We start from the raw sequence: 22,092 nt of genomic DNA, 5'->3' as shown, positions 1-22,092 counted from the left end.
CCATGCTTCATGTAGCTCAGTGTGCTTTTGTCTCAGCTGAACGTCTTGGTTTCAGGCAGAGGAGCGATCTCTGTATTCTGTTCTATGCTGGTTCTTCGCCTCTACATTGACTCTCTTCCTTTACACACACACATGCACGCACACACACACACGCACATACACATACCAATATATATACCTCCACAGAGCTTCACTAATGACTAGATAATGTGATTGAAGTCAGTATTGGATGGATGTGCTCACTCCCAGCACTCTTTTGCTCCAGAGCTTATCAATTAGACTCAGTGGAGTAGTTTTTACTGCCGCTCTGAAATTCTGCAATCTGTCTGCTTTCATTTTCCTTTTACATTATTTTCGTTTTGTTATCTAATAAGCAAATAAACATCCCCTCCAATCATGTTGTACTATACATTTTCAAACATGCTGAGTTTTCATATTTTAATGATGTCTGTTCTTGGATTCCCAGGTCTATGAAGTACTGAAGAGGATACGATGGACCAGACCCAACTACTCTTTGGGTAAAGGCAGCACACAACTTAATATGGGCAGAAACAACAGACATTACACTTCAAAAACATAAAATATCTGGTAACACTTTATTTGAAGGGGGGTGAATAAGACTGTCATGACACTTTCATTAACATGACATAACACCTGTCATGAACATGAACCATTTCTCATAATTTTTTGTCATTCTTACTTACTATTAATATAAAAAGGTCTTAACATGTGGACTTAACATGACTTAACATGGGCACTAAAGTGTTGACACTTGGCAGGCACTAAATCAAACACATATGTAGTTGTTTTTTCCCTTTGATAACATTAAAATAAGTTTGTTTATATGTTTTAATGGCTAAAAGAAGAGATATCAAAACATTTGATATCTCAAATATTTTTATCAAACACACCTATTTATGTGAAGAGTCAATATCACCAATTTAGACCCAATCTGGACACATCTTATCTCAGTGTTTGGAGTCTGTCAGTTTGTTGACCTGTGTTTCTTTATATACTTTTCACAAACAGTCACTGCTTCTCTATGATGTTTGAAGTTTTCTGACTCCTGATTCAAAATTTCTGTTTTTTGTTTGTTTTGACTTTTGGTATGGAGCCGAATTGTGCTGGAGAACACAAAGATCATCACCAGTATTGTTGAAAAAAGTCACTCTTGGGTGATTGGTAGTGGTGTCATTTCTTTCACATGGACAGACATGTAAGGTTAAGATCCAGCTCCACATATGGGTTATCGGAGGAGGATTCCTTGTATCCACCACACAGAACTGTGTGTTGCTTTGGATCTGGGGGGAAAATAGTTTTCCAAACAATCACAATGAGAATTCATCAGTGAAAGTAACAGCTTCAGTGCAGTGTTTATATTTTCCTGCAGAATTCCAGTCTGTCCTTGATATTTTCTTTAAACAGAAGTGTCTTCTTTGCTGTCCTCGTGTCACAAGGCCATCGCCTCAAAGTCTTCATTTCACACTTCCAGAAGGAGAGAGAGTCACTGTGTTTGTTGGACATCCATCAATGTCCTGAAAACTCTCCACTGCATCTGAACCTCTCACCTCAAAGTTTACATGATCAAGAAAACCTTTCTTTCATGTAAAATGTACTTATCAGTAATTTTCCTTTTTGTGAATCTGTTTTAATACAAAGGGATAATGGTTGCACTCTTCTTAAAGGTTATCATTAGTAACACAAGCAGTTAGCAATTTCAGGCAGGGATAGGTTGTTAATGGATTTAGCAGAACTTTTCCACCGTGTTTTTCATCATCAAGACAAAACACATTTTATTTCTTAACGTTATGTGCTTATATTTTTCTGCAGTAAATTAAAGTGCATTGATGTAAGCTTTCAACACAAAAACTGATTTGGATCATGTGTACATTATTCTGTTAGCTGAGGCAGGACGACTTTAGGACTGCTAACAAGCCTGTCAGAAACCCAAATTATTAAACATGACTCATGGTTTAAAGCAGAAACAACAGAAATTACACTTCACTTTTGTCATTTTTCCTTACTATTGTTATAAAAAAACCTACTATAAGTTTTATGCCTCTAAACATGGTGCTCCACCCTGATCAGGCTGTTGAAGGGTTTTCTCTCAGCTCGTTCTCTGGGTGCTACTGCTCTAGGAGTGTCTCATTTTAATTCATGGATTATTCCTCCTTATAGGGATCACCAGTCTGCTAGCCAACGGTGTCTACACATCTGCTTATCCACTGCATGATGTGAGTATCAACTTCATCTTTCTGCTTTCATGTTGGTGGGCGTCCACCCTCCTGCAGGCCTCCAGCCATCTGTCAATACAGCCACAGCAAAATTAATGCTGCTTCTGGAAGAAAGATCATTTTATAATTTTTACCATCGCTTGTTTGATGGTAAAAATTATGGTAAACATTTTGATATGACACAGAGCAGCAGAACAGTCCATGGCGAGCTTGGAACAGATCCATCTGATATTAAAGTGATCTAAGACATATGTTGATCTGCAAAATCTGATGGAATAAAAATATTGGACAACGATAGTTTCCTCTTCACAGCCATCATGATGACTGTGACACAAAGCTCACCCAGATATAGCAGGAAATTCACAAACGCACACACCCACACACACACATGTTTGTCTGGCTATCTTTGTGGGGACTTTCCATTGACTTCCATTCATTTCTACAGCCTAAACCTTACCTTTACCCTTTTCCTAACCCTAACCATCACATACCTAACCCTAACCAAAACTCAATTCATACCTTAGCCCTAAATCTGACCCCTGACCCAAAAACAGGGTTTCCCCTCGTGGGGACCAGGCTCCGGTCCCCACGAGGAGCGATTGGTCCCCACAACGTAGTATATGTCAGGAAAATAGTCCCCACAAGGTATTACACACACACACACACACACCCACACACACACACACACACACACACACACACACACACAACTTCCTGCATCCTGATTCTTTCAAACTTGATTCTTTCAAACCATGTGCAGACATGTGCAGACTTGTCCTGCAGTGCTGAATAACCCCTCATATCTGAACAAGCAAAGTGTTTTCATTCTATTGAACTCAAAGAAAGTCTGTTCAGTGTTCTTGACCTCAGTACTGGAATAAGCCAGATTAGACAAAGAAAAACTTAAACATTAAAATTTTCTTTTCATTTGTGCAGGTCTTTAACATCATGACCTATATATGACTGTAGATAATGATGTTTAAGATTTTAAACTGTACTACTGTTTCTTTAAGTTTATATTATTTATTTCTATAATTGTGGCGCTATTACAAAAGTGGTTTTAAGTGAATGTAATATGATGATTATGGTTTTTGGATTGTGCAGCAGTCAGTGCCTGCAGCAAAGACAAATTTTCTTCTTGTATAATGAAGGTTAGTAAACACACACTCCATTTGTCTTACAGGGAGACATTGATGGGGTTACTGCAGAGCCTAATGACAGGAAGGTAAGTGGAGCAACTCTATTAGTTAATCTGAACCCAGCTGTAACCATACTGATGCTATTCTGCCATGGAAACCCTGCTAACAGCAGCCTGTATGAGTTGGTCCACATAAACCATGCCAGAGTTTTTTTTTTTTTTTTAGGAACATCATTTTGAACTTGCCATCCCTACTCTATTGGAGGTAAAAGTTCAGTGTAGGGTCAATCACACCTAAAATTTAAGAGCAGAATCAACATATCTCTCATGGAATATCACCAAGTTGGACATTTTGCTCTTTATCTCTTGCCATCTAAGACCTTGACATTTAACATCAGATCAGCCAGCCTCTCCTGCCAAGATGGAGTTAGTTTATTCCCGATTGATTTCCTGAGACCGAGCTGATGAGGGATAAAACTCCAGATCGTTGTTCGGCGCTATGTAATGTGCGTTTTGTGGCTTTGGATACATTCAGTAACCTGAATGTAGAATAGTCGTAAGAGTTTAATTAGAAACTAGGCAATGAAGCTGACCTCTCCAGCTTCAGTCACTGTGACCATCTGGACATGTCTGAGTCTGTTCCTCCTCCTATGCAATTAGAAATCAGAGTTCATGCTTTTGAAGTCACATCCATCCTTGCTTACACTCTACGTCCATAATTATATTGTGGGATGTGAGTCACTAAGGCAACAGCTTAATAAGCCCTCTTATGTTCTGGAGGATCACAAAAGCGGCTCTAGTCGACTTTATTCTTTCATGGACCTTTAGATGGAGAGTGGGAACAAAATTGTGGAGAGTTCTTGTTAGCTGAGTGTCGCGCTCAGCCTGCCATCTAGGCTCTTCACTAGGCTGCTGCTTGCTCATAAAACGACATCATTTGTTGCTTGTTGCGTTGCCTGTAGATGGAGTGTGTAATTACAGTATGTGTGAAAATATTCCACTGGCCCCTCCAAGTGATTTGTGATATTCGCCTACCAGTAGTGGGATCAGAACATGTACACAGAGCACTGCCGCTGCCAGCTGCTCTCTTCTGTTCAGCATGAGGACAGGATGGAGTTCTGCAGGATTCTTGTGTTAGGATGTTTTACTGAAGCTTCCATCAGAGCGTGATGAGGGCTGCTCTGATGCATTCAGGTCAGAACTCAGTAGCTCACTGTTTCAACCCTACAGGTACCACCCAAGGTTAAGTACTATAACTAATGACACTTGTAAATCAATTGTCAGTTGTAATGATTACTAGGATGAAATTAGTTATGGTTAGTAATACAGTTTAGAAATAAAATGTCTGTAAAATCCATGCAGACATTGTTTTATAGAAACATTTCCTAAGTCCTAGCAATGTAGACCAAGACCAGAAAGACTGTCTGAGATCAAAACAAAGTCACTAGCATCCGTTTGGATGGACACGTCTGCAGGTTTTATTGTTTTTGCTAACAAATATGTTCAAGAAATGATCATTGTGCTTGTTTGCCATCCAGTTCTTTATTTGGTCTGCTCAACTCTTCACATTTGTAGAAACCTGACAGTAATCACTGACTCTGGCTTCTCTTCACAGTTATTGTTCGAGGAATGGGCCAGCTACAGTGTTTTCTACAAGTATCAGCCTATTGGCCTGATCAGGTCAGAACCTTCTGAATAAACCCATTAAGTACTGGACCATGTCCATGTAAGCTCAAGTTTTCTGGAAACATCCTGTTCACTGACTGGACCAATGAGAGTCAGGACCAGATCTAATAGGAGTCTGGATTTATTTATGGAGCTGAAGAAAAGCCAGACTGTAGCACCAGTCTGACCTGTTACACGTAGTGACGAAGCTGTTCCAGTCAGAGACATGTTGAGTCAGCAAAGAATGGTTGTTGGATTAAAAAAAATGAAAAGGACAAATTTTTAATATCTGGCTCTCTGAAGTCGCAGATGACCTCAGGCCTTTAAGCATTTGTGTTTCTTCCAACAGGAAGTACTTTGGAGAAAAAGTTGGTCTCTACTTCGCCTGGTTAGGAGTTTATACCCAGATGCTCATCCCAGCTGCCATCGTTGGAGTCATTGTGTTCCTTTACGGCTGTGCCACAGTTGATGATAACATACCTAGGTACACAGCACAGGCATAAAATACCGTATTAATGTTAAAAACACTTTGTCGATCTTGCATTTTGTCAACTTTCATTGTTTGTTCTTCATTCATATAATCCATTCCTTCAACCAATGATGATTAAAAACTTCTAGAATGTAACTTTTTCATATTGTTGGTCTTAGTACATTAGTTCTAAGGAAGTGATTTCCAGTCTCAAGTAGTGTATCGGTCCCACATGTTAAGGTGTGGCTATGCGAAGAGAGCTCACTCAGTGAAAACATCTTGCAGAGTAGAGTCCGTCACAGCATGCATCGAGCTTAGACCAAACACTGGAAAAATATGGAGCTCAACTCTGTGGTCTGTTACCACACAGTCACTTGCTAACATGCATGACCAGAGCATGTTGGCTAATGTTGGGCAATGCTATGCAGTGGCCTTAATGGGAGAATTAAGGGTTCAGAAAACACACACAGTGGCTGAGCTCCTGTAGGGGTGGAAGGGTGTGTTCAAATAAGATGCAATCATTTTTCTCAGTCCTCCTGTGTCACAACTCCTGAGCAGCTCTGTGTTCATACCGTTTACTGCTGGCTCTGTGATGGATCCTGTACGTCTCTTTTTCTTTTTTAAAAAATGGTGCTTAAAAATGTAATTCTGTGACAGTACTAAAATTTCCCATACTCTTTGAAGGCAACGCAAGCAAAAGCAGCATAATGTGTATAACATATTAGTGTTCTAACTATCTGTGTTACCCATATGGTAGGAAAATATGTCGAGGTAGCACAGATACCGGTTCTGATCACATGACACCATCAATGCCTTGCGCACCACGGTGATGTACAGAGTGGCAGGTTCATGGAGTTGAGATATAGAGCAATTTTTCAAGAAAAAAAGAACAAAAGTGAGAAAAATCAGAAAGAAACAATGACTTCTCAGAGTTTAAATTAATGACGATATTTATCATTGTTTTAATAAATGTGCGTCAGACCCATTGTGTTTAGCCTTTGAGTGAGTTTTAATTTAGTGTTTCATATTCAAAATATTTAAAGGTATTAATGTTTGAATTTTAGTATTTAAATTAAATGCCTTCTTAAGACTACTGAGGAAGGGTGTAACCAGGAAGTTTTTAAAGATGCAATTAAATACATCCAAATCTGAGACACACAAGTAAATTGTCCCACATGTTTTAAAAATGTCCTACTTGAGACATTTTTTAAAACACCCACCTCGTCCAGTTTGGCAGAGGGAGCTCATACATTTTCTGCATGTATTACTTTTTACTACACTTAAACATTGTTCTGTTCTTACTGACATATGAAAGAGTTAATACAACAGAGTACAGGGCACACCTAAAGACACTTAAAAATAAAAACCTTAGGGACTAGGAACAAAACAATTTCTTTATACCATTGTAATGTACTGTGAAGCTAATCTTGAAATTGCTGTTAGGCTCTTTACAGTGATGAAGAGCTTAATTTAGCTCTTAATGCTGAACTGGTTCGCCACCCCAGTTTCCAGTTAGAGAGACTTGTTCCATGCAAACATGAAGACTTTTTATCCTCCCTTAAGCAGAGGACCACACCTGCTGTAAATAACCATTAATGTTTCATGTGAGAAGAAACATCAGTTTGACTTTTAGAGATTTGCATTTAGAGGTAATGCAAACCTCTTTAGTTTGCATTAATCAAACTCTAGTTTGTTTATTTAGAAAGTCCAGTTCATTTGAGAAGGTGAGAATGTGTTAATTAACTCTGATTGTTTATTATGGGCTGCAAAACCTTGATCTCGTCTCAGTGGAAGTGAATTGTGCTGTGGGTCAAATGCATATGTGAACACCAAGCAGAAGTGATCTACAGAGCAGGGCATTCTGGGTAAATGCAACCAAAATGAACACATGAGTCTAGCGGGAGAAATGACTCATGGTCTTTTACCACAGACAATAGAGAAATCCTCCAACCACTAAAATATGATGCCACTCTACATTTGTGAAGCAGTGTCTTCTTCTGAGGTGTTCATGTGGTTTCCTTCATTGGTTCTTGGTGCAGTGCCCCCGCAGGCGAGGGAGCAAAGAGAACCAGAGTGCATTGTGAAAGAGAACCACAGCAGCTGGAAATGGACCAAATGTTGCAGCTTTGGTCTCCGATCAGAGTCTATGAAGTGTAAATACAGCATTAACAAAACCTCTCCTCCCTCACCACTGTCCCCTCAGTGTTAATGAAGCAGACCCTTCTGATGATCATCCAGTAATCCAGGTTCTCTGTCTGTCTGTCAGCATGGAGATCTGTGATCCCAGGAACAACATCACCATGTGTCCGCTGTGTGACAGTGCCTGCAGCTACTGGAAGCTGGAGACGGCGTGTGGCACAGCCAGAGCCAGCCATCTTTTTGACAACCCAGCAACAGTCTTCTTCTCCATCTTCATGGCTCTTTGGGGTAAGTGTGCACAGAAAAATGGTGCAAATTATAACTCATCTGCATCCGCAGGCATGTTGTCAACAAAATCTTTTTTTTTTTCTACCATTCAAGGTAAGATTAGAAAGGAGTTTTAGCTGCAACTTGAATCCTGATTAGGAGAAATTTCCGAAACAAATCCATAAGGCCAACACACAGACTGCCCTCCTCTGATGTCCTGCCAAATCTCCCAGCCATCTGTCGGCAGCAGCAGGGCTTCAGACTGCAGAAGTGTTGTGCTCACATGAAGCTCGTGTCTGACAGTGTCTCAGCACTGCAGCAATCTGGAGCTGGCCTCTCGCTCCAGATTAATAATGGAGCTACATAACAAAACCTGCATCTGATCTTTACACTTAAACTTCAGAAAACGTGTGAATAAATCAGAACAGAACTGGAGCTCCAGTTGGACATGGTGATGAACCTCAATTAAATTCGCTGGGAAATTGCAATATTGACAAATATGGTTTTGTGGGGGGGTGGGGAGGGGTTTCAGGTCAGACGTCCAGACATCTGAAACATGCATACATATTCTAAGTGTTCGGGTCAATATTAACTTTAAGAAATGATAGCTGGATGACCCACCAAGAGAGCTCTTCTTTAGTGTCATTTCACTCAGCTTAAAAATCAGTTTTAGTTGGAAGACAAAGATTTACACAGTCTTTATCATGACAGTAACATTTCCTTCACATGTAGTTTATATATTTGCTGTAAAAACTCAGATTTATGTTCAGAATGCTGATAATCTGATGTTCAGCTGCAGAGAAGTGTGTGTAGTGACTGTGTTGTGTTGCTGTTCGCCTCTGCAGCTGTTCTCTTCATGGAGCACTGGAAGAGGCGCCAGATGCGGCTCAACTACGTCTGGGACCTGACAGATTATGGAATGGAAGAGGAGGTGAGATTACCCAGATATAACACTAACCTGTCCTACATGATGAGGGAAATTCATACAAATGGCTGAAAACATGAGCCTTTTTTATGGAAAACAGAATTGAAAGATATTGCTTTAAGTCTGTCAAAGAATTTATATTGATATAAACCAAAAATTGTCACATTTTATAGCAAATGATGACTCTTTCGGCTCTTGAATAAAATTTGATATAAACTTATGAAATAATTGCATGACAACCACTCATTTTCTGTTAAATCAATTTTTCTGTTTAATAAATGGCTTTAAATTCATTCTCACGGTTCTTTAACCAATTAGAGCCAGCCTTCACTCTGTTGTTACTAATTGTGATAACTGTGAGACATGAACTGGAAAACTGGAAGGACATGAGACAGGAGATCAGAACTGTCTGCCTGATAACTTCAACTTGAATGGAAATGTTTTAATATATTCATTTTTATAAATACATGAAACATTTTTTAATGTTCTCATAAAAGTTTAAATAAATCTTAATATTAGGATAAATGAATTGGTCTCAGTAGAAACGCTAAGATTACAGAATCCCAGCAGTAGATTTCTCTAGACATGTTCTGACATGAAGAGTCAAACTGACCCTCAACAAGAAAACCTGCAGAAAACTTTATGAAAACCTGCAAGATATTCATGTAGATTGTTTTCAAAGCAGTAACAAGATGTTTGAGTTTTGACAGGTGAAAATATCACTCCTCTGTAAAAGTTCTGTTGGTGTTCTGTAAATACTGCTCGCCTCTGCAGCTGTTCTGGCTCAGTTTGTGCCATCAGCGCTGCATTTTCTGTGTCTAGCAGAGGCAGAGGCCAGTCTCTGTTGCTGGTGAAGAACTTTAGAACAGTTTCATCTGCAGACACTGACTTGTGTTTCTGTGTGTGTGTGTGTGTGTGTGCGTGCGCGTGTGTGTGTTGTAATTCACAGGAGCACTATAAGGTTTGGATCTGATTCCCTTTATTTCCTTTTAATCTGTGCTTCTTTGTAAGCAGCTGCTGATACCTAACCCCCATCTGGCTCTCTGAAGCCTAACCGTCTGCCTGGCCTGGCTCCTGTTTTTTGGCCTTGTAGAGTTTCAGCCGTGGCTCCTGGCTGTTCCTCTAAGAACTGCCAGGTGGGCCTCACTGCAGCTGGGCCTCTTGCTGCTGACGATGCTGTGCAGACTCTTGCTCTTCTTTGTGCCTTTTTCCCTCACTTTGGTTTTTAGATAAACAATTTCTTATTAGCACTCAAATGACCAGAAAGGTATCATGATCTACTAAGGAACCAGCTAACTGTACCATTTTTAGGTGCTTGTGTTGGACTTCTGCAGGTTATTTTAGTCATCTAAAGGAAGTCATGATGAGTAAAGCTCTGCTGGCTCACATAGAACCACATGTTGGATCCTAATGAGGAATTCTACAGACTTCTAAGTCTGGTCGTTCCGCTTCCCTGTCCAGGTTTGTCATGGGTCCCACTGGTAATGACCAAGCCAATGACATTTATTGACAACAAGGTTAATGATTTTATTTTATCCGACCAAATACCTAAAATTAAACTTGTGTAGTCATCTCATGTTGGTGAACAGTAGTGCTTATGTGGTAAGAAGAATGTCCAGCATTTGCTTCCACCTTTAAACAAAAAAACCAAAAGTCGCAGTAATCGGAAGAGATGGTAGGGGATGGAAAAGACCAGGCAAACATCCAACTTAAACAGAGCCTGAGTTTTACTTCCATCCTCTAAGCTGCTGGAACACTCTTATCAACCTCACCATTGACGTTGACGCTGACAGTGAAAATCACAGATCAAATCTCAGATCAATAATGTTACATTAAAGCTGCAGTATGTAACTTTTATACATTTAGTTCCCATCAGTTAGCTGTAGCTGCAGTTTTATTTTGGATATGCTCCTCTTTAACCCTGATGCTGCACTGTTCTCTTTTACAAGAGAAGCCTCAAACACACATTGCTTATGATGCTCATTTCAACGCGCACATGCTTCTTAACATTCCTTCCTTTTTTGGAAGATAAATGTCTTCCAGGACATTTATCTTGTGCTTGCTCAGTAAATTTCAATCTGATTAAATGTAACAGGCTAACTACTGTCTCTTGAAGGACCACAACAGAGCTGAGTATGAGCTGCGGGTCGCAGAAAAGACCATGAGACAAGACCAAGGAGCTGCAAAGGTAGGACTGAGGTCAGAGGAGTCTGATGAAGCGGATGCTCTCTGGAAAATCACTTCCAGAGGGCATCAGATATGCTTATGTTTGTCCATAAGCACCTTCTGACCAGTGGGGACAATGGCAACTCCTTGAAAATAGGAAATCTATAAAACATACTGATATTGAATCAAGAAAATTATGGACTGTCATACAACAGCAAAGTATCTTCATTCAGAGGCTTCGTCAGATTTGCTGTAATACAGACTGCTACAGGAGATACTTCCTTTGCGCAGCCATCAGCACTGCAACCTTTTTGAAGAACCATTTCTTTTCCCTTTGGGATTAATAAAGTATTAGGAACTTTGTATTCAGTTTTTGATTATTATATTGTTGACTTTTTGGTTCAATCAAAAAAAAAAAATCCATCTAAAACATGAGGCCACTTTTAGCTGCAAAAATCATCAATGCCAATTCTTAATAATTACCTAATTGTCCTCATAATATATTCCTCTGATCACAATGAACAGCACAATAAGGACCAGTTATTCTCTAGTAGCTCAGATAAATGAAATGATGTTTAGTAGCAGCTTATTCTTAAGCAGGAAGTGATATGGCGAGTAAAGAGATTCATGTTAACACAAGGTAGGTCTAGAGCTGAGTCTGTTGGTTAGCAGCCCTCTGCTCTTCGCCAAGGTTACATCTTCCTTCCCTAAATGAACACACACAGTGGCCCCAGCACCCTGACCTCATTCTGTGGGCTTGGATGTGACGTGATGGCTCAGGGTAGCATTAGTTCTGCTCCACTACAGCTGTAGCTGCAGCATGCATACATTTATGTTGCCAAATGTGTGCAACTGTTGGGCCATTCTGGAAAGAATGGCCCAACATTCATGGTACAACCCATGAATGTGGGTTGGACACACAGGTCCAACCCACATTCATGGGTTGGAAAATGAATGTGGGATACACAGGTCCAACCCACATTCATGGGTTGGACCTGTGTGTCCCACATTCATGGGTTGGACACCCACATTGAAGAGATTTTATGTATTTATACTTTCTGTTCTTTTGTTCATGCATGTCTGTGTTTGCTTTTGTGTGTTTTAGGATGAGAAAGTGAAGCTAACGTGTACAGACAGAATGCCAGCTTACCTGACCACTGTGGTCATGATGAGCTTTATGGTGAGACTCAGTCTTCCACATTCATCCACTGCTTCAAGACAAACCAGAAAACAGGTCATTCAAAAGGCCTTTCAACAAAACGTGGAAGTCCTGACATTTAGAGGATATACATACAGTTTAAATATTAAGCAGAAATGAAAGAAACTGTTTCATGTTTTGGCTCAACCCAAGTTTAGGGTCTTCTGATGAGAACAACACAAGACTATAAATAATCTATGATTATTTATTGTTAAGCCCAAAATTATTTGCACTCCTAGAAGATTATTTTTTAAATTATTTGTATTCAACTAAGAATGTTTCCTATTAGGAAATTAGAACCATGAAAATATAAGTGTCTGAAGGCAGTATCTAAAAATAATTTTGCTTTTATTTTATTTTATTTAGAAAAGGGTTTGTTGAAAACTTTTTATGCTATTCTTAATCACTCTAGCATTGCAGTCAATTCACATTAATTAATTTAGTTATTTATATAATCCTCCATTCTTTAGGTGGATGAGAGGTTTAAGGTTGAACTGCATAGTCTGCTACAGCTGATCAGTGTAAAGATGGAGATATAAAACTGCCCATGGGGTCTGTGTGGAACTCCATTAAAGGAGTCTCTGACCTCACAAACATGAAAAACATTCAGCATTTCCATTATTTTAAGGCGCTTAAGTGTAATTATTTTTGTAGTGCCTTGGTAATGAATGTCTTCTGCTGGTATCAGCCTGTTTGAGCTGCATTCACTGATAACCTTCAGTAACAAAATAAACGGGTTGATATTTAGCAGAACCACTGAGCCGCTGCTCTGTGTGTTTAATTCAGTTCACTTCATCTATATAGCTCCAATTCACCACAAACAAAAAAATCATTTCAATTTAATCATACAAACATTGCAATTGACATGGTTATCAAAAACTACAACATGCACAATTAATTATTTTACGTGGTGTCTGTGAGGGTAAAACAAGTATTGTGAATTTTTTTCTATTGGGTTGTGAGGCTGAGTGATGTTAAAACTGTATTGCATTATCAGATATCTGTTTACCCTCCAAGAGTGCTGAGGCTAGAAACGGTCATCTCCGATGATTCCTGGTTGTCATTGGTTTGTCTCCCTCCTTCCTTTCAGATTTTCATAACCTTTGTGATCGCCTTTGGGGTCATCCTGTACCGGATCAGCATCAAGACTGCGCTTCATCTGAGCACCTACCCTGCTGCACGCTCCAACATCCGAGCCACCGTGAAAACCACCGCCGCCATTATCAATGTTATCGTCATCATCATCCTGGATGAGATCTACGCTTCCATCGCCCGCTGGCTCACCACTCTGGGTGAGCAGCCTTCAGGAATCATTACGGTTTACTGGGAGTAAACTGGAAACATGACTTCATCCATTAAATATAGTATATTATGTTTGCTCTCTATATTCTGTGTGTTTTTATTTTTTTATTTCTGATTCTTGGACAAAATCCACAGGCCATTAGTTAAACTTTAGTGTGGCACATAAAATTTGGAAATATGTGACTTGAATTATTGGGGGTCCTCTGGACTGATGATCACTGACCATTCAAAGCTTGGTCAACAAGTTGAGACATTGTCAGCTTATCCTAAGTGCTGTTTGTTCTGTCTTAGAAAATCATGGTAGAATGTCAGAAATGGCATTGAATGACGTTTTCTCGGTTTACATGACAACGGAAAACGGTACGTTTCAGAAACATCGCACTCTGGAACCCGTTTTCAATCTGTGCCGCTGTCAGAGAAAACATTCGGTGGTTTCGTGTAAATGCGCACTACAAACGCAACAAAACTCTTCCGTTTTCCCCCGAAATCGTTGTCGTGTAAACAGGGCCTTTTATTGTTAATATTAAAAAATAATATCACTGTAAAACATTCTAAATTCCAGCTGAATGTGTTGTTATCCAGTCCAATGTGATCCTTTTTCCAGAGGTTCCAAAGACAGACAAGAGTTTTGAGGAGCGCCTCATTTTCAAAACATTCATCTTGAAATTCGTTAATGCCTTCACACCCATCGTCTACCTGGCTTTCTTCAGAGGAAGGTAAAACAGCGCTCTCTCTTGCTTCCTTGTTTTGGGTCTTATCTCTAACTAGTGGTTTAATTAATCTTAAAGCATTACAGCATTAACACCAGATTGGATTCCCTCTTCATCCTACAGTGTCTGATTGATGCTTGTTTTGTCCACAGACTTGTTGGGAGACCTGGAAAGTACCTGTATGTGGTTGGCTCCTACAGGATGGAGGAGGTAATTTGCTTTATCTACATGGTGTGTGTGTGTGTGTGTGTGTGTGTGTGTGTGTGTGTGTGTGTGTGTGTGTGTGTAGGTGTGTGTGTGTGTGTGTGCGCGCGCGGTAATGATTATATTAAATGGAGTAACAATCCGATTTGTTCTTCATCTCCTTCCTGTTGTTGCAGGTTTTATCTCTCGAGTCTCATGAATTAGATGAACAACAGTTTTATTAAGTATCAGTATTCAGTGAGGTGTGGAATCGAATCATGTGACTCATGACTGCGTTAGACTTGTTTCACCAATTTAATGACTTTAGGCTACGCTTGATACTGAAATGATTTTGAACTTACAGTGTGGACAAAAAGTATTCACCCTGTTGGATTTTTAACACTTTTATTGCCTTTCTAAAAATCAAACATGGGAAAAAAATTTGAAAACAGCTTTTTTGACCATAAGACAAAAAAATCTTCAGTGTCAAACTGAAAACTGATTTCTATGAGAGATCTGAAGTTTTATATCTTTTTCTGTATGATAGAAATGCACCACAAACCTATGTGCAAAATGCAAAAGCAAACATGGGCTTTTGCCCATGTTTGGGCAAAAGCCCAAACATCCCTTCTAAAATATAAGAAAGTTTCTGTTTATCACCCTCTGAGTTATTTTTCAAAATTTATTGCGAGGTATCGCAATAAATTTTTCCCCATGTCACCTGGGAGACTCTGTAGATTTTCAAAATAGTTGATGAAAATTAAAAACATGTTGCGTAAAATGAGTTATTATAGAAGTAATAAAAGAGTAAGGAGCTTCCTGTGTGGCACTAATCAGCCACCCTAAGGAGACTGAATCACTGTTGCTTTGTTTGCTTCTCTGCCTTTGTGATTCACTGTGAGATAGTTTTTCTCTGCTGTTTGGTTCTGACTCCTCTCTTTGCTCAGTGTGCTCATGCTGGCTGTCTCATGGAGCTTTGCATACAGCTGTGCATCACCATGCTGGGCAAGCAGCTCATCCAGAACAACCTCTTTGAGATTGGCATACCGTGAGTACACTTCTACCTGAGACGCACTGAACACCAGCATAACAGCACATCCTCCCAGGTCACACTGTGTGGGCTGAGCAAATCACAGAATACATTATGCACACCTACTCAGCTGTACTTACAGAAGTCATGTAAATGTCTGCTTTTCAGACACCAGTATTCCGGATAATTGCAAAAGCAAATCCATAAAAGTAATCTGACTGACACTAAATGAAAACTAGCCGACAACCTGCAGACAAAACATGAAATGTCTCCACAGTCATCAAAGAACATTGTTTGCTCTCTGTGATATTTCTTTTTAATTTTGTTTCTTTGTTTCTTTCTTTCTCTGGGGAACAATTAAAATACGTTTCAAAAGCTTTTACTGAGAAGTCACTTACACATATGAACACCATCATACGTACATGGATGTGCAGATTTGCAGATAACCTATTAAGTGCCTTACCAAAGGGCAGAATAACATGTGGCAGAAGGAATTAGACAATGATTTTTAACCACATCTGCTCCTCTTTTCTACTGATGTCTGCTGACCAGACTGAATGTTTTCAGACTCACAGCTCCACCTCCCCTAGTAAAGCACTACTTGATTGAAGTTAGCTGATAACTTTTCAATATTCTAAATTTTCAACCAAGATTACAAAATCTGACAGATGTATCACTGCAAACACACCCTGTTAATATTCACATTTGACATAAGACAAAATCTGATCAGATTCAATTCCAGTTCCTTTCCTCCTGTTTCCTCTCCATGCTCTTTTAGAAAGCAATCTCCTCCTCAGATTTTAATAGGATTGATATCTTTATGGTCACCATCAGTCAACATAATCCCCAGAGTTTGATTCTGACATTTTTCTTTTTCTGCTTTGTGGAATGTCTCGCTCCTGTGACGAGATGTGGGATTTTATAAGTGATTTAATGAATAAGGTATTCATGCAGCTGGTTTTAATTGGTTTGACAAATCATAATTCTTAATCAGGAATTACATATGTAATATTTGATGTGTAATATTTGCATGACATATCTAGTAAGATATGTCATGCAAAAAATATGCTAGAACCAGTCTGTCATTGGGGAAAGTTGTGTACCGTCTGGTCACCTTTAAAAGCTCTGACCTTTTCTTTAGTTCTCACTATGCATCCTCAGACTATTGGCCTCCAGTCTGAGAAGTGTTGAACTTCTACCATGGTTTGTTCAGGAAGCTAAAGAAACTTCTCCGGAAAAGAAAGTCAGAACTGACCTCCAAGCAAGAAGAGGAGCTCCACAAAACTCTGAAGCGCTATGAGAAAGATCACGTTCTGGGTCCTTTTGTTGGCATCAACCCTGAGTACATGGAGATGAGTAAGTATTTTCAGCATTAAAAAAACATGTATTTGTTTAGATCAGAGTGTATCTAAAAAAGTGTTTGTAAAATTGTTGTGGGAAAAAAAAACTATTTACCAAGCACTGTCAGGTGAAATCACTCAATCAGGTTTATTCATATATTGTGCACAATACAGAGAGCTTGTAGGACAATCAATAATGAAGCATTTCTGGGTGAAAAGCTCTGCCATGCAGAGACAACACATGAGTTTTATAATAAAAATAAGGGATCCAAAACAAGGGGTGAGACAGTCTGGTTCTGATACAGCTGTAGAAAACAACTCTCACCAAAATAGCTTCTTTTGGTGAGAGTTCACCAGCATTTAATATAACATAATCAACAGATGTTAACTTGTAGGAATTCTCCACAACAATTTCCCTCCTTTTGATTATAAGTAAATATGTAAATATTTAATATTATTCAACATTTTCCTCATTGGTTAAAATATGTATATAACATGACACACTATCCTGAAAGATGTAGCAAAACATATATGCAAGATACAAAAAGCCTACCGGCATTTATACATTCAACCCCATATCAATATCACTGTGTTAGGTAGGAAAAGTTATCCTGCAACCTCTCTTTGCCAGAGAGAGTCTTCTATATGTTTTCCAGGAAAATTAAGGAGGTATCATAACAATCATTTAAGAAGTAAAACACAAAAAATATCATGTAAAAACAAAGAAAAGAAATAGAAAATGAATCCAGTAATCACTGTATACAATGTCAAACAAAAATTTAATGTTAATAGAAAACGCCCCCTGTAAGTAGTTAGAAATACAATTTATACCGAATCACATCCCTTTGAGCATTTTAAAACCAATGTCCCAACAACAGAAAAAGAAAGAAAAGAAAAAATGAAAACATGAAATAAACCCCCAGATTAAAATAATGTAAATAATTAAACATATTACCAAATAAAGGAAACATATTACCAAATAAAGGAAACATAATAGAACAATGAAATACCCCACTCCAACAAAAATTAATTTTAAAGTAAAACGTCAAATAAAATGTAAAATCAAAACATAGAGTGCACATTGAGAACATGCAGAATCGAGAGGATTTTTTTGTTGTGAAATAGACATTTCTGTAATCTTCTAAACAGGATAGGAAAGCTAAGCTAGAAAACTAGCCCAAAGACATCAGTGATTAACACTACTTAAGAATCAAAGAAAACAAAACATGACATATTAACCTCCTTATCACTGAAGGACAAAAAATCCAAGTCATCAGAATCATCACTCTGTTAGGTAGGATTTTGGAACTGATCAGAAGTTGTGTGTGTAAGAAAAGTATACTTCAAGAGATGAACGTTAATGAAATTTTCTGCTAACCGTTTAAGTAGGGGAATCACACAACAAGACAAGGACATTAGTTACCCCAATACAATAAACACCGGTGTGAAAAGTTTTATTGGGAGTTGTCTCCAACCGTTACCTAAAAGCCACGAGAACAAGTCGAATAGAGAAGCATGGTCATCATTAGGGCGTTCGAACCTTTTTTATTTGGACTCGTAGTCAAAATAAACATTGAATCTAATCATCATATTGTCCAGTCTCAAACGCAAAATATTCTTACATCTTCAGAGTGAGAAGTTTACATACATTTCCTTGGTATTTATTAGCCTTGCCTCTGAGTTGGATGACTTTGCTCAAACCTTTTGGGTTTCCTTCCAGAAGGTATTTGCTGTGTTCTGCCATTTCCTCCTGATGGAACTGGAAGAATTGGATCAAGTTTGGAGACCAACTTGCTCACAAATCAGTTTTCAGCTCATCTGACAAATTTTACTGAGATTGATCAGGGCTCTATGACCTATTCTCTAAAATCTATTAATTTTGTTGTTCTTTAATTCCAATCTCCATTTACAAAATCTGTTGACATTTTTAACCCATTCGTTCCTAGCCTTTAACTTTCTGGCTTATGGCTTGAGAATTTGTTTCAGTTTTTCCACATTATGTTTTTTTCCTCATCATGCCATCCATTCAGAGGCAGTCATAGCCTGTTTGGCGCCCTGGGTCAACTGCCTTCCCAGCGCTGTTCTGTTTTTATACAGTACTGTAAATGTACAGTTTCAACATTAAATGTGTTGTACCAAATATTCTACAGCAGTGGTCCCCAAACTATGGCCCGCGGGCCGGATCCGGCCCGTCTCCACATTTGGTCCGGCCCCCTGAACAATACCAGAGAGTGTTCAGATTTTTTTTCATATACCGTATTTTCCAGACTGTAAGCCGCTTATATGTGGATTTTTCTTCAAACACTAGGGGGCTCTTTAGCAGGAGGTGAATCATTGGAAGTCAAAATTGGAAATAAAAGAAGAAAGCGCCCATTAAAACGGAATTAGGTTTTAATAGGGAATTGCAATTTGAGAACGTTGTTGATCAGTTAAATAGCATTGAGGGGAAAAAGATTTTTCTTTTTTTTTTTTCTTAAATAATACTGGGATCATTATGAGAATTTGAGGTATAGATATTAGGATCCAGAAGATGGCAGTAGTGCAACAATAATGGATGCAAGCTGCTGTTGAAATCTAAAGAAGAAGAAGAAAGCGCATATTTTCATTTAGCACATTCTAGTAGCAGACACGAAGGATCAGCACTTTTACTGTTACTATTACCGTTTGGAAACTACCGTAATCAGTTCAGTTTAATCTAAACTTGGCAACTTTTTCTTTTTCAACCGTAATAAATGTGATATTCAATTGACCTGTTATTACTCAAATTTTGGGTGTCCGCCCCCCTCTGCTGCTGCATTGTTGTGGAAAACCTGGGGCGGCAGAGATATCTGCGGTTTATATGTGTATGTTTACTGGTTTTTAAAAAAAAAAAAAAAACAACTTTGGGGTTGTGGCTTATAGGCCGGTGCGGCTCATAGTTTGGAAAATACGGACTATAATCCTTCGTGGATTTATTCTGTGAAGAACCCAGAGAGGGTTATTTAATTGTGCTTTCTGGAAAACAAGACATTTTTACATTTAGGCACTCCTGCAATCGTCACACTTTTTCTGTTACAGACTGACTCCGGCCCCCCACCAGAGAAGGGAAAAGTTATGTGGCCCTCAAGATTGGGGACCCCTGTTCTACAGCATTAATATAATTTCCACTTGGAAGTTGTTCAATGAGTCCAGACTTACTGATCATTCGTGTTTCATATTTAAAATAAAAAAGTTTAACATAAGACCTTTCAGTCAGCAGCTAGAAGGAGTTAAGTCTACAGGAAGCTAGAGGATCAACATTTTTGTGAAGAAGGTCTTCTGCAGGCAAATGTTTCTGCGGCGTACTGGACCAGTTCTGCTGTGAAGACACTTTCCATGATCAACATTTAGCTAAATGTTTCTGACAACCCACCGGTTCAAAACGTTGAGATCAAGACTGAATCACCTTAAAGAGACGGTACAGCCAACCTTGGATCCATCTCTTTACATCAGACTCTCAGAGCTGGAGTGAGACTCAGTTATGTCATTGTTTCAATGCTGGAGCCTCTTCTTTTTTAAGTGTTTCTGTCAGCCCTGAATAATCCATCCAGGAAAACTTTGCAGTATATAGGAACATAGAACATGTGCTCAGACTTCCATTACCTTAAAACAAAACCACAACATGACACGACACCATTCGTTGTTTTACACTGAATCAGCCTCACAGTCATATTATCGAGACTTTTTCCAGGTTATTGCAGGTTCTGGATGGGAAATTAATGTGAGATTAAAGTGGAGCTTTTTAGCTGCTTCTTTTTCTATCCAGTGTTGTTCAGATTGAGCAGGATTAAGATGAAATAATCCCCAGGATGTCTGAAGTTGTAATCCTTTTCTTCATTCTAAAAATATCCTCCTTGTTTATAGATGTGAATATTCTGTAACACTTTATTTGAAGGGGGTTGAATAAGACTGACATGACACTTTCATAAACATGACATAACACATGTCATGAACATGAATAAGCCTTCATGAATATTTATGACTGTCATAAAGGGTCATTCGGTAAATTATGACACTTTTAATACAAAGTTGACATTATTCAAAATGTCTTTGTTATGACAACTTGACATCAACCAAGAAATCATTACTGAAATAAATTTGTTATAAATGTATTACTGATTGCACTTTAAAAATTAGGTAACTTTATGTTATTAAAGGTAAAGTTTAAACAGTAATGATTTCTTGGTTAATGTCAAGTTGTCATAACAAAGACATTTTGAATAATGTCAACTTTGTATTAAAAGTGTCATAATTTACTGAATGATGCTTTATGACAACAGTCGTAAATATTCATGAAGGCTTATTCATGTTTATGACAGGTGTTTATGACAGTGTCATGTCAGTCTTATTCAACCCCCTTCAAATAAAGTGTTACCGAATATTCACTTTTTCTGTTTTTACAGTGAACTGAATCTGTCAAACAGAACCTTCAGGTTTACTTTATCTAATGATTTCAGACATGATGACATTTGTGTCCTTTTTCTATAGTTTGCATGTTACCCAGATTGCTGCTGACAGGCCTGTGGCCCGCAATACCCGTCTCTTCCACTTCCTGTCTGCAGTGTAGGAGTAATCTCTGAAAATGACATTTTGGACATTTCACCCATCATTTGTCTCCTCAGTTATCCAGTTTGGCATGGTGACGCTCTTTGTGGCCTCCTTCCCTCTGGCGCCGCTCTTTGCTCTTCTGAATAACATCATTGAAATCCGCTTGGATGCCAAGAAGTTTGTTTTGGAGCTGCGGAGGCCCATTGCAGCCAAAGTCAAGGACATTGGTATGTTTCTGAAACATCAGCTGGCTATGAGGCGGGAAATCCAATCAGTGCTAACAGGGGTTCATATTGAGTATGCAGTTTGACTGTAATATTAAATACAATCCATCAAAAACATATCTGGTCTTATATGCATGTTTATTTAAGCAGATTGGACAGATTCAGAGTGAGCTGCCCAGGGTTCAAAAATTTTTTGTAGATTAAAAAAAAAAACACACACACACAACTAACGCCGACACATCTTATGTAACTTTGATTTCTGGAGGGCAGACAATTAACTGAAACAGTCCAAATGTCCATCTTCTGGATGTCATAATTTATGTTTGTGGACCATTGAGTGCAGAAAGCATTTTAACAGTCAGGAAAGTAAAGGACAATACTGACAGAAACTTCCTCTGATGTCCGTCAGGGGACCTCTGCTGCGTATCTGCAATGACAAAACATTAGATATCTTCATATCTAGAAATTTGACTGAAATATTGATGTGCATATCCATTTATGAAATTGACTGACTTTGTAATGCCATGAAGTTTTCA

At 38.7% G+C, this 22,092-nt stretch overlaps 1 protein-coding gene across 4 annotated transcripts in view; it reads left to right on the top strand.

Moving 5' to 3' along the window:
* Positions 1 to 22,092, top strand: part of LOC106909642 (anoctamin-1-like) — a 97,484-nt gene that overhangs the window by 62,918 nt on the left and 12,474 nt on the right. For 3 of the 4 annotated variants that reach the window (XM_088004002.1, XM_088003999.1, XM_088004000.1), the window contains exons 7-22: positions 467 to 518; positions 2,179 to 2,234; positions 3,418 to 3,459; positions 4,988 to 5,052; positions 5,387 to 5,521; positions 7,773 to 7,933; positions 8,758 to 8,843; positions 9,787 to 9,798; positions 10,954 to 11,025; positions 12,109 to 12,183; positions 13,292 to 13,493; positions 14,108 to 14,219; positions 14,366 to 14,423; positions 15,344 to 15,444; positions 16,640 to 16,782; positions 21,407 to 21,559. In XM_088004002.1, coding sequence (XP_087860128.1) covers positions 467 to 518; positions 2,179 to 2,234; positions 3,418 to 3,459; positions 4,988 to 5,052; positions 5,387 to 5,521; positions 7,773 to 7,933; positions 8,758 to 8,843; positions 9,787 to 9,798; positions 10,954 to 11,025; positions 12,109 to 12,183; positions 13,292 to 13,493; positions 14,108 to 14,219; positions 14,366 to 14,423; positions 15,344 to 15,444; positions 16,640 to 16,782; positions 21,407 to 21,559 — 1,525 coding nt within the window. The remainder of the gene's footprint in view (positions 1 to 466; positions 519 to 2,178; positions 2,235 to 3,417; positions 3,460 to 4,987; positions 5,053 to 5,386; positions 5,522 to 7,772; positions 7,934 to 8,757; positions 8,844 to 9,786; positions 9,799 to 10,953; positions 11,026 to 12,108; positions 12,184 to 13,291; positions 13,494 to 14,107; positions 14,220 to 14,365; positions 14,424 to 15,343; positions 15,445 to 16,639; positions 16,783 to 21,406; positions 21,560 to 22,092) is intronic. The other variant, XM_088004001.1, reaches the window with a different exon arrangement.

Source organism: Poecilia mexicana, unplaced genomic scaffold (assembly GCF_051168715.1).
Source record: "Poecilia mexicana isolate PSO_F unplaced genomic scaffold, ASM5116871v1 scaffold_3, whole genome shotgun sequence".
NCBI lineage: Eukaryota > Metazoa > Chordata > Actinopteri > Cyprinodontiformes > Poeciliidae > Poecilia > Poecilia mexicana.
The sequence above is the reverse complement of the archived record's forward strand: the minus strand, read 5'-3'. Positions and strand labels throughout refer to the sequence as shown.